The sequence below is a fragment of the Mastigoproctus giganteus genome, chromosome 4, assembly GCF_048544385.1.
Source record: "Mastigoproctus giganteus isolate SK-2022 chromosome 4, ASM4854438v1, whole genome shotgun sequence".
Lineage (NCBI taxonomy): Eukaryota > Metazoa > Arthropoda > Arachnida > Uropygi > Thelyphonidae > Mastigoproctus > Mastigoproctus giganteus.
The window spans coordinates 86,744,533-86,756,881 of record NC_143578.1 but is presented as its reverse complement, the minus strand read 5'-3'; the positions used below and the strand labels follow the sequence as shown (position 1 = coordinate 86,756,881).

At 40.0% G+C, this 12,349-nt stretch overlaps 1 protein-coding gene across 1 annotated transcript; it reads right to left on the bottom strand.

Annotated features, from left to right (window-relative positions):
• Positions 1 to 2,776: 2,776 nt before the first annotated feature.
• Positions 2,777 to 3,997, bottom strand: LOC150086884 (regulator of microtubule dynamics protein 1-like). The gene has a single exon (XM_090371660.1). It carries the CDS (start codon positions 3,910 to 3,912, stop codon positions 2,983 to 2,985), a length of 930 nt encoding a protein of 309 aa, XP_090227786.1. The 5' UTR covers positions 3,913 to 3,997; the 3' UTR covers positions 2,777 to 2,982.
• Between the last annotated feature and the right edge of the window lie 8,352 nt (positions 3,998 to 12,349).

Below are 12,349 nucleotides of genomic sequence, written 5' to 3'. Positions count from 1 at the left end.
TGAACTTCATTTTGTAAAGAAAGATATTTGTAATGAAACAGAGAATCATGACAGGAAGATCAGAATGAAATTAATAGTACCACTTACAATGCAGAGGTGGTATACAATGATGGCAGGTTCACATTTCATATCCACTCATCACATTTTTGAAACAAAATGTTACAGCAAAAATTTGATAGCAAATTAGTTGGCAAAAATGCTTTTTCTCATTTCAAATTTAATATCTCATAAAGGCAGTTTAGACACTGAACCAATGCTTCCTGGTCTTACTTATATATCTGGATATTGTTTGTACAGCTATAATAAAAAAAAAAACTTAAATGTGATTCATGTTTTAAAAACCAATTATAGATAAAGGATTATATCTCAATTAAAAAGAAGGATAATTTGAATGAAAGAAGGTCATAAAGTCATAAAGGTTCTTAAAACATTCTTTTCTGAAACGTGCTTATAAGCCACCTAAAGCCTACATTTTCTACATTCACACGAGGATTTATTCAGGGAGGGAATACCAGAGGTGTACTAAACACGGGCAGTAAGCTAGATAATCTTATAATAACTGAGAGTAAAGTGGAGGCGAAATTGTTGAAGATAAACATAAGAAAGGCACCTGTGGTGGATGGAATCTATCCAGTTATATTACATGAAGCAGCAAAGGAAGAAAGCAAACCCTTAGCCATAATTATGAGCGCTTCCTTGGACTAAGGGGAGGAACCCATGGGCTAGAAAAGTGCAAATGTGACCCCAATTCACAAAAGATCAAAGGTAATAACAGACCTGTTAGTTTAACTTCTGTTCCAGGGAAATTAATGGGGGCACTGGTTAAAGAGGCATTGCAGGATCATCTAGACCAAGACTTCAGTTATAGCTCTGACACAGCATGGGTTTGTTAAGGGGAAGTCTAGTCTGACCAATTTTATTGGATACTATGATGTAGTCACAAAGGAACTGAATGCAAAGAATAATTTTGATATCATATATTTGGATCTTAGAAAGGCTTTTGATACTGTTGCACATGGGGGACTGCTGCACAAATTGGAGCAGTGTGGCATTGGAGGCAAATTGCTGCTATGGATAAAGGGATGGTTGAGTGGGAGAAGACAGAGCGGTAATCAATGCACACTGCTCTTCGTGGACTACTGTTATTAGTGGAGTCCCTCAGGGTTCGGTGTTGGGTCCATTGTTGTTTTTTGTATTTATTAATGATACTGATGATGGTATATCAGGCTTAATGTCCAAGTTTGCAGAAGATAAGAAGGTCAGCAAGGTTGTTAATGACAGTACACTGCTGCAACAGGATCTAGAAAAGTTGAGCAGATGGGCTGAGAGGTGGCAACTGAAGTTTAACATTGACAAATGTAAAGTACTGCATATGGGAAACAGTAAACCCAGAGTAACATATTGACTGTGTGGTACTACACTGACAGTGGTAGAGAGTGAAAAGGACCTAGGGGTAATTGTGCAGGCAGATATGAAGTTTTCTGAGCAGTGCAGACAGTTTGCAAGAGTAGCTCATGGTGTATTGTCAATGATATACAGGAATAAGCAGGTGATTATCCCCTTGTATAAGGCAATGGTCAGGCAACACCTTGAGTACTCTATACAGGTCTGGAGGCCTCATTTTAAGAAGGATGTAGAGCTGTTGGAACGTGTATAGAGAAGGGCAACAAGATTAGTGAATGGAACAAAGGGGTGCTCTTACGAAGAAAGGCTTAAGTTTTGTAAATTACAGTGTCTGGAGACTAGACACCTGCAAGGTGATCTGATTGAGGTCTATAAAGCCTTGAATAGTTTCAGCATGCTCAATGCTGATGGGATTCTTCCTATTGCTCAGAATAATCGTGTGAGAGGGCATAAATTCAAATTGAGGAAAGGCAGTTGTAGGATAGATGTGCAGAAGTTTGCCTTTAGCCAGCAGGTGGTTGAATGCTGGAACAAACTTCCATCTGTTGTTGTAGAAGTTTACAGCTTAAACAGATTCAAGGCAGAACTGGACAAACATTGGGAGCGAATAAATGGGTGAAATGAGAAGGGGATGTGCTTTTTTTTTTTGGCTGATGCTATATAAGCTTGCTTTCTTGCATCATGTGTCCTTGCTAATGCTAATTTTCAACCTAGTGCTTAGAAGTTTCATATGTACTTCCTCAGTGATTACAAGGTGCCCACCAAAATTTCTTAATATGATCCTGACAAGAACCAAGTTTGTTATTTGCAAAGTTCAATTCCATTTAATTAAACTGATAACAATAGCAAAAGGTTAACTCATTTTTGATCATATAGAAAAATGGTTAAGGGCATATCATATAGGCTTGCTTTTATGCTGTTATTCTGGGACTGAAATGTGGAAATGATTCTGCTATAATTTTTCTCTTCTTCAATAGAAAACTTAGCAGAATCTATCTTTACCACTAATTACCCTATAAAAAGGAATTTTAATAATTAATTAAATTAAAACAAAAAGAAATTGCATCACCTTAAAATATGGAGGGGGGGCCTTTCAGCTCATCTTGTACATAAATGAAGTTTGTGTTATGTTCATTGCCTTTTGTCATTTACTTTTCAGTTACTTAAATTTCTTTCATATCCAATAACATAACCCTGCTCTTCAAAAACATACTTTACATGAATAAAATGCTGAGGAGAAAAAAAATGAATGCATCAGCTCATTTATGATATATATATATATATATATATATATGATACAGACTGCTCTCTGTAATAGGCAATAACATTATTTATTACAATAATATAAAATAATTATGAATTGTGACCACTGGCAAACCCAGTAGGATGCTCTCAGAGAAGAGCATCCTGTAATAAAATTCCATATATACAACACGCACACAGACAAAAATTCCTGATTGAAATTACATTGGACATTTGGTTACAGAGACCAACATTCTTGTGCAGGTATTTTTGGTCTTATATGCGAAATTATGTCTTCATCACTGGTATGCTTCCTGCTTTCTTTAATATAACTAATTAAATTTTAATTCCAAGTTTCTTCACAAGTGCTTCTGCTTCTCCTCTGGCAATGCGATCGTCATCGGTTTTCAGGGGATAATCTAACACTTTCTTAAGACATTCCACTGCTTGTTCCAGTTTACCAATCTTTAAAAATGTTTTTCCCATCATGAGCAAGTTGAGACTATAAAAATTAGGTTCTATTTTTTCAGCTTGTTCAAAATAATAAAGCGCCTCCTCAAAGGTTGAAGTTGGAGGTTTGGCGAAAATCATACGCGCTATTTGTTTCTTGGGCCAAGAGAGCTCTGCAATAGTATAGCACCATCTACCAAGCAAATAATAAGATGTGGCATCATTAGGATTTATCTGTATCGCTCTTTCAATGTGCTTGCGAAATTCGTAACTATTCAAAATTCTCTCTTTTTTGCCTTTATAAGATGCTAGAGCGTCGCTCAGAATTCCACACCACCTATGAACCGATCCATTATTGTCATTGATTTTTAATGCCTCTTGAACACACTTATAGGCTTCTTCTAACATTGTAATCTTCTCGAGTTCATTCTTAACTTCCTTGCTTAATTCGAACATTGATCTTGAAATACGCCATAATATTTCATCATTTTTTGAAAAACGTTGTTGGTGTAGGAGGTCTAAATTGTCCTGATACCTCCCGGCATCGTACAGTCGATCTGCTTCTTCTACTAATTCTTCGCTAAAAGATTTCACTTCTTTTTGAGTAGCCTTCGACCACGAAACTGCATTAATGAAAAGGTAAGACGGTATAACCGAACTGTATAATGGTGCCAAAGAAATTACACCGCCCTTTTTGCATTTTTGTTTGAAAGTTCTGCAAGTTTTTATGCTAACATTTCGAAATATGCATCCCCTGATTAATGAATTCACAAACCATAGACTGATGGGAGACAGAGATACACCCAAACGAAACATTTCAGTAGTAGATTTAAGCAAAATCTTACCATAAAAATAAATTAAACTAAAACTTCGACTTCCAGTCACTTAACTCTTCCATAACCAGGAAATTGTCGCGATGTAGTCCGAAAATCGCGTGACTTTTCGCAACAAAATAAAAAAATAATAATAATAAAATAAATCATTATACACTTCTAGAGGTCGCCACAGCGACTATTCTCAACTGTTATTAACAGTACCGCACAGAAGGGTAATGGAGTTCCAGTTATCCAAATTTTTTATTCCAATAGTTTTTCAATTTTATTTTTTCCTCCATAATCTCACTCAAAGAAATTGATACATTCAATATTTTCCTAAGAAACACAACTCTCAGATGAATCCAATAAACTCATAATTCTACTTTTATAAGCTTTATGGATGAACAAAGAAGAGTAATTTTCATCCAAGTCACTTCACTGTTACATTGACCACTCTGATATGATGTAAAAAACACTGTGGGAAAAAGCTGCAAACTCACCATTACATAAAATACTGCAAATAAAAAAGTATCTAATAGTCAATTTGTAGACTTTTTCTTCTAGTACAATTCTTATGCATCACATAAGAATTGTGCTAGAAGAAAATTGTGCTAAGAATTGCTACTACTACTACTACTACATCAGTGTGGTTGGTGGTATTTCACATGCCACAGAAGTCATATGCCTGCTTTTTTTTTTTTTTAATTGACATATGAAACATTCTAATTTTTAAAAACGTCATGTTCTTTAAATATTTATTTGTATATACCCTTGATTTCACCTTCTATATACAGAAGTGTTTTCACTGTACAGTTTGATAAAGTCAGTAGTAAATTCTTTGGACATTTCAACAGAAATATACAAAACTAGAGAAAAACCATGAACTGCTTTTGCTGTAGGTGGTTTCCTTCACGATATTCACACGGTAAATTATACACTATATATAATAATATATAAAGAAAACTAATAAATAACACTATAATATCACGTGAATTATTAACAAAATAGATTATATTAAACTCATAGGGAGTTCAAGCTCGATTTCTACTCTAAATTGTTAGCAGGAGGCGACATTTCAGGATTCTTACAGAACCCGTCATCGGACCATAAATGCTATTATAGGATAAAGAGAAGCACGTTTAACAACTATGTAAAATAGATTGATTGACAATTAATCAAAAGCAATTACGACTAAAATGTCTAATTTTAAATAATGTTATACGAAATTACGACGTGCATTCAGAAACTTAGAAATTATAAACAAGAAAAAACACAAAATAAAATGGTAACCGTAAAAACTGTACATATCTGCGGCTGTACTGAAGATCTTTTGCTTCCTACATCGCAATTCTTAAAACAATACCATCCCAGTCAGGGACAGCGTAAGGAACGATCGAGCGGTTCCGCGACAGGGCGCCAAAATTTACGAGGCGCAAAATTCCCCCAAAATTCAATGATTTCCTGAAAATTTCAAGTCGGAGAGGACTTGAAATTCTCAGGTCCATCCGAAAAACAAAAAATGTTGGAGTAATCATTGAATCAGCAACCAAGCAAGAGGCTTACTCTATTGTCACCAATTCAACGGTCAGCACCCTGGGCCTCACAGCAGAAATCCCTAAAAAGAAAGTACCATCCATACTTATATTTGATGTGGAGAAGGATACCACTCCGCAGAACATGACAGATGAGCTCTTCAACAGAAACATCCAAGAATTAACTGATATAAGTAATGCCAAGGAACACATCAAACCAAAATATCACACTAGCTCCGAGTCTCCCCAGCTATATAATTTGGTGGAGGAACTATCTCCATGGGCATGGAAAACTACAGGACAGAGTCTTTATAGGTTGGAGCACGAGCCTGTTTCAAAGTGCTTCCAATGCTGCCGTTTTCGGCACACCACCCACACGAGCGTGTATACCTCTGGGCACTGTGCCCAAAAATGGCACGATTATAATTCTTGCCAAACAGGTCCACAGATGCAGTTTGGCAAACTGCAAAGCGGCAAAGCTTGATGCAGCACATTCACTCCGGGACAGTAAGTGCCCCATTTATTTAAAAGCTAAGAGGAACCAATAAATAATGACCGATTATGGCAGCATGCCCTAAATCATTCAACAGCAACATCATATAGTTTATCCAACTAAACGCTCAGCGAGCACCTGTAGTAAATACCCAGATTAGAATCAGGGCCAAAGAGAAAAATGCTGATATATTAATTCTACAGGAGCCATATGCCCATTCAAAGCTATTAATTCTACAGGAGCCATATGCCCATTCAAAGCTATTAATTCTACAGGAGCCATATGCCCATTCAAAGCTATTAATTCTACAGGAGCCATATGTCCATTCAAAGCTAGTCAGAGGATACTCCCTGACTTTCAAAATCATACCTGCAGAAGAAGAAGACACACAACCTGGGCTGCCATAGTTGTTTTAACCCTAACATCATGGTTACAACGAATTCCTCCTTATGCACTGTGTGGGCAGTGTGTGCCCATGTAATTGGCACGTTAGGACCTTCTACCTCATCATTTTCTACTGCAGACCTGGCCAAGACATCACTCCATCGATAAATTACGTACATACAGTCCTTGCTATGCTTCACAACCAAGATTATCCTTGGGGCGGTTGTAAATTGTCCCACCTAATACAGCCTGACCACTCATCGCTCTGGGTGCCACAATGTGCAGCTTCTTGAAGATTTACTGGCCACTTCTCCCTTCCTGGTCCTGAACAAGCCCAATTACCTTCCTATTTCAGCACTCTGTGGGAATCCACAATAGATATCTCCATAGCCACACGATCCATTTCCAGCAAAATTTCTGGGTGGGAAGTGAATGAGGCCTGGACCACCTCAGATTACAGAGCTATTACATTTCAACTCACACGATCCATTGATCCAACTCCACCACCTCACTACAATTTTAGTCTCTATGCCATTAACAAGGCCAATTGGGAAATCTTTTGCAGACAACGATCCGGGACTACAACTCTTCTAACCTTCCAGCTCTGTACCCCGACCAACATCCGAAACACAACTGAAATCATCATCCAGGCCTGGAATCAATCAATTAGATAGAAAAGACCACTGCCTAATGCTGTTCCATGGTGGTCCCCAGAGCTGGAGCGCGTTCGACGAATTGTACACTCTAAAAGAAAAAGAGCTCGTACTTCTTGGGACCTACATGAGGTCAACATCCTCCGTGAAGAAAATCGAAGAGTCAGAAATGACTACATCTCCCTTATAAGGGAGATGTATTCATTTAAAGTGATTTACGCCAATGTAAAGCAGATTATATCATCTTGGGAACGACTCCTGAAAACGACTGGCAATACTGAACCCTAGGGATGGTGTACTGCATCACCATCAACAAGCTCCTGGAACAAGCTCCCCAGGAGCTTTTGATGTTATCCAATCCACTCTCACACCCAGGGCACTATGACTAGATTTTGGGAGCGATCAATGGGCCAATATTCTGGACACACTTTTTGGCACAGGTACTGACCCTCTGACAGCACAACAGCAAGAAACATGCCAGGAAAACAACGTCTACTTCAACAATGCTGTAGAAGACCAATTTACCACCAATGAACTGAAGCAGACTCTCGCCAAAATGCAGGAGAGGAAATTCCCTGGATCAGACTTCATTGAACCTGAAGTTCTTAAAAAGACCGCCCAAATCAACATCCAGTTTCTACTCGGCCTCTTCAATAAGTGCTTGTCCCATGGATCTTTCCCGGAAGAATGGAAAAGCGCCAATGTAAAGCAGATTAAAAAAAAATCCGTCTAAACAAATTTTAGACGGATTTTTTTTTCATCAACCAGAGTCATATCGACTTATTGCTCTTTTATCCATGGTCAGTAAACTGTTTGAACTCTACTCCTAGTACGCCTCCAAGACAATTACACCAAAGCTGGGCTCCAGTCCAATTTCCAGTTTGGATTTCGACCGGGGCGATGCACAGAAGACGCATTGCAAAGGATCATTTCTGCAGTCTCAGCTTCTACCTTCAAATTCTACCTACTAGTAGCAATAGATTTCGCTGGAGCATTCGACAAGCTCTGGTGGACAAATATTCTTCCAGACTTAGGTAAGCAAATATTCCATTAAATTTATACAAATGCATCCAAAACTACACTGGTGTGAAAAATTTAAGGACCAGTCAGGTTTTCACCTTCTCATTGGAGTGACCTGGATATTGAAAACTCATACCAAAGGAAATTCGTCAGGTACAGAAATGATGAAGGAAACAACACCGACACAACAACAGAAACAAAACGGTACTGAGGGACTTTATTCAAAAATAGCAACATAGTACTGCTGCAATGATACAGATGCATCACTGCCTCAGTAGGAGATATGGCAACCCCTAATGTCGATGCAGTCTTTGCGCCGCCTGTCCATACTTAGAACAATGTGTTGATAAGTTCTTGTGGTAAAAAAGTCGTTTCCTCTGTCAGCGACATTTTCAGCTGGTGACCATTTTCTAGTGATGTGGACGTGCCGCTAGATGGCTATCCAGACTGTCCCATATGTGTTTGATGGGATTTAGATCGATGGAAAGGGCAGGCCAATCTACATAAACAATGTCCTCACTTTCCAAAAGCATATCACAGCTGCAGTGCGATGGGGTGTGCCGTTATCATCCATAAACACGAACTCGTGGCCAATGGCACCTCGGAACAGACGCACATGGGGAAGGATTACCTCAGTTCTGTAGAGTACACCGGTTACAGTACTGCCTTCCAGTATCAGGAGTTGTGTAAGTCCATCCAAGATAACGCCTCACCAGACGAGAACACCTCGACCGCCATATCAAACCCTTTCAGTGATGTTTGCGGGGTAATACCGTGTGTCCACCTCTCGCCAGATTAGCTGACATTCAGAATCGCTGCTGAGACAGAATCTACTCTCATCAGTAAAGAGTACCTTAAGTAAAGATTTAGTAGTTGTAACCATTAGAAATAGTGTTGGTCCTTACGTTTTGCACACCAGTGTACTTATCAAATAAGAAAATTACCATCTCCTCAACGGGCCGAAGAATCACCAGGTCTATCTGAAGAGGTTGTCTCTGGATTCAGTCCTTGGTCCTTTTCTGTGGAACATTGTCCTGTATGAGCTCCTTGGACCGGACCTAGGTCCTGTAGCTATACAACCCTTTGCCGATGATGCCACCATCTCTATTGAGGACATCAGAGCTTCTCTGGAAGCCAGAGGAAACAAAGCACTTCAATCATTCAGGATTGGGCAGCCATACACAAGCTAAGACTCACCCCAAAAATCCATTCTTCTGAAGGGATGACTGCAGCCTACTGGAAACTCCACTATAAAAATTCAAGGCCAAACCATCAAGCTAGTTTCCACGTTAAAACTACTGGGAATAGTACTTGACCCTAAGCTCACTTTCTCTCCGCATCTTGCACACCTCCCCACGAAAGTGAGAAATTACACCGCTCTCATTGCACAGGTAAGTCGTCGTGATTGGGGATTGAATCGACGCACCCTTAAAGTTCTGTACAAATCAATATTCGTTCCCTTTATAACATATGGATCTGTGGTCTGGCTTTGCAGCGCAACTCTTTACAACAACAAATGTAACCAGGGAACCATCCTACTTACTATTACAAGGGCCTCCACTACTGTCTATCAAGGAGCATACTAGCAACTATCCTTGGACACTCCATCAATAACCTGAATGAAATCAGGCAGGAAAAGAAACAAATTGTCACTATACTACTTCAGACTTGGCAGGACAAATGGACTGCTACCAACAAGGGCCCAATATATTATATACTTGTAAACACTATGATGACCTTCGCATCATCCTGTTTACTCGTATACAAGACAGCACTCAAAGAAATGAACACTTATTCATCACAGAAGGAAACTACTACTATGAGCTTACCTAGTTTACACAAGCCCTCTTCAGAAGATGGAGCACCCTATTGCCAACACTTCAAATAGGAACACTGCAAACATCTGATCCTAACCTAACTGGCCAACCGATCTTAACCTGTATAGGATTAACTGGCGCACAGGCCACCTGATTTGTTGACTTACACGCAGTTCTCTTGCAGTGTCTTGTTTATCCTCCTCCACGGGTTTCCCTTTCACCTGATGGCACTTATTGCTCCATTGATAACCTGGATGCCTTTGCCTACATCCTCCATATTTCTAGCTATACCCTCCTTTCTTAAGTATTCGATGTACTGCCCCGAATACCTTTTTTTTTTTGTGTCCATCAGTGAAGCTCTGGACCCTGGCAGAGACAAGCCAGAGAATAATGGGCAGCTTGTCTACCTCCTAGTGGTGTGTATGCGGGCAACGTGGAGTCCTACCTGGGTCCCTACGTCAAATGCCAGGACACACAACAGAACCCAACATAATACGACGTCTTCACCACACAACACTTTTCTGGCATTTACAGTAGTACTGTATTTCTTCACAGCGTACTTAAGGCGCAGATGTGGGAAACCACTGTGCACACTATGTGCAGGCCCGATAAGGTCACCACCAATAAACTCCTCAGGGGTGTAGTGGTCAACACCACTAGAACCCCACAAGATAGCATTATTACTTCATGGGAGCAGACAGGCCGCAATATTTTAGACATCACTTTCCAGCCTGAGACCCCAGCCTCGGAAGAGCAATTACAAATCTTCCAACAAAATGGCAACTGGGAAAGCCAGAACTTGGAACCACCCTTTAACTTAGAAGAACTCCAAGCTTCAACAGAGTAGCTCATGGTGTCTTGTCAATGATATACAGGAATTTTTCTAGCAGGGATAAGGAAGTGATTATCCCCTTGTATAAGGCCACACCTTGAGTACTGTATAACTGTCTCGAGACCTCATTTTAAGAAGAATGTAGAGCTGTTGGAACGAGTACAGAGAAGTGCAACAAGATTAGTGAATGGAACGAAGGGTTGCTCTTATGAAGAAAGGCTTAAATTTTGCAAATTACAGTGTCTGGAGTCTAGGCACCTGCGAGGTAATCTGATTGATGTGTTAAAGCCTTGAATGGTTTGAGCATGCTGAATGCTGATGGGATTCTTCCTCTTGCTCAGAATAATCCCCTGAGAGGACATAAATTCAAATTGAGGAAAGACAGTTGTAGGATAGATGTGCGGGAGTTTGCCTTTAACCAGCGGGTGGTTGATTGCTGGAACAAACTTCCATCTGTCGTTGTAGAAGTTGATAGCTTGAACAGATTCAAGGTAGAACCAGACAAACATTTGGAGCGAGTGGATGGGTGAAATGAGAAGGGTCTGTGTTTTTTTTTTTTTTTTTTTGGCTGATGCTATATAAGCTTGCTTCCTGCATCATGAGCCCTGCTAATGCTAATACTTGTTCGAAACAAAAAATTCCCCGGACCAGATCTCTTGCAGGTGGAGATAATAAAAAAGGTTGTTGTATTCTTCCCGGAGATGATCCTTAATCTCTTCAACCACTGCCTGCTAGCCGGAACCTTACCTAATGACTGGAAAGTTACAAATTTAAAATTAATTCAAAAAAATTCCAAAAAGCCTGTGGACCTGTCGCAATACTAGAGGCCAATCAACTTACTTCCTGTCGTAAGTAAGCTCTTCAAAAGTCTCCTACACCAAAGAATACTCCAGCATTATAAGAATGCTTACCATGTAGCAATAAACCAATTCGAATTTAAACCGGGACTTTCTACCGCGAACGCCCATCACAGCCTCCTCTCTGTTGCTGCCAACACCACTAAGGATTTTCTGATAATCTCTGTCGACTTCGCAGGGGTGTTCGATGCCCTTTGGTGATCGAGCATCCTCGGCAGGTTGCTCAGGGCTGCCTTACCAAGGAACCTATATAAAACTATAAAAACATATCTCTCAAACAGAAAAGTAGTGGGTAGTGCACCACATCAAAGTATTTTCAGAACAATTCTGTGAGGCTGTGTGCAGGGCTCAGTGTTGGGTCTTCTGCTCTGGAGCATAATGATGAATGGCTCCCTCAATGAGGACCTGGAGCAGGTGAAAAAGCAAGCTTATGCAGATTATCTTATCATCACCGTGGCTGCCGATTCCAGAATCCGCCTCGAGGCCTTGGCAAACCAGGCCCTCCATACTTTCCAATGACGGACCACAGAGAACAATCTACACATACCCCCAACTAAAACCAGTTCTCTCCTCAAAGGCAAGCTCTACATCAGAATACTGCCCCTGATCAGAATCAATGGAACAACCATCAAAATTAAAGTTATCCTTGACACAACCAATGCATTCCTAACTCAGAAAATACCTCAGAAAAAAGATCGAAATTATGCAGCCCTGGTTGTCAAGGTCTTGCGTCGTTACTGGTGACTCACCCGGAAGACCTTATCTTTATTCTTCAAAGCAGCCTTCACTCTGATAATAATATACACCTCCGGAATTTGGCATACCAAAGCTACCAACAAAAAGATACTTC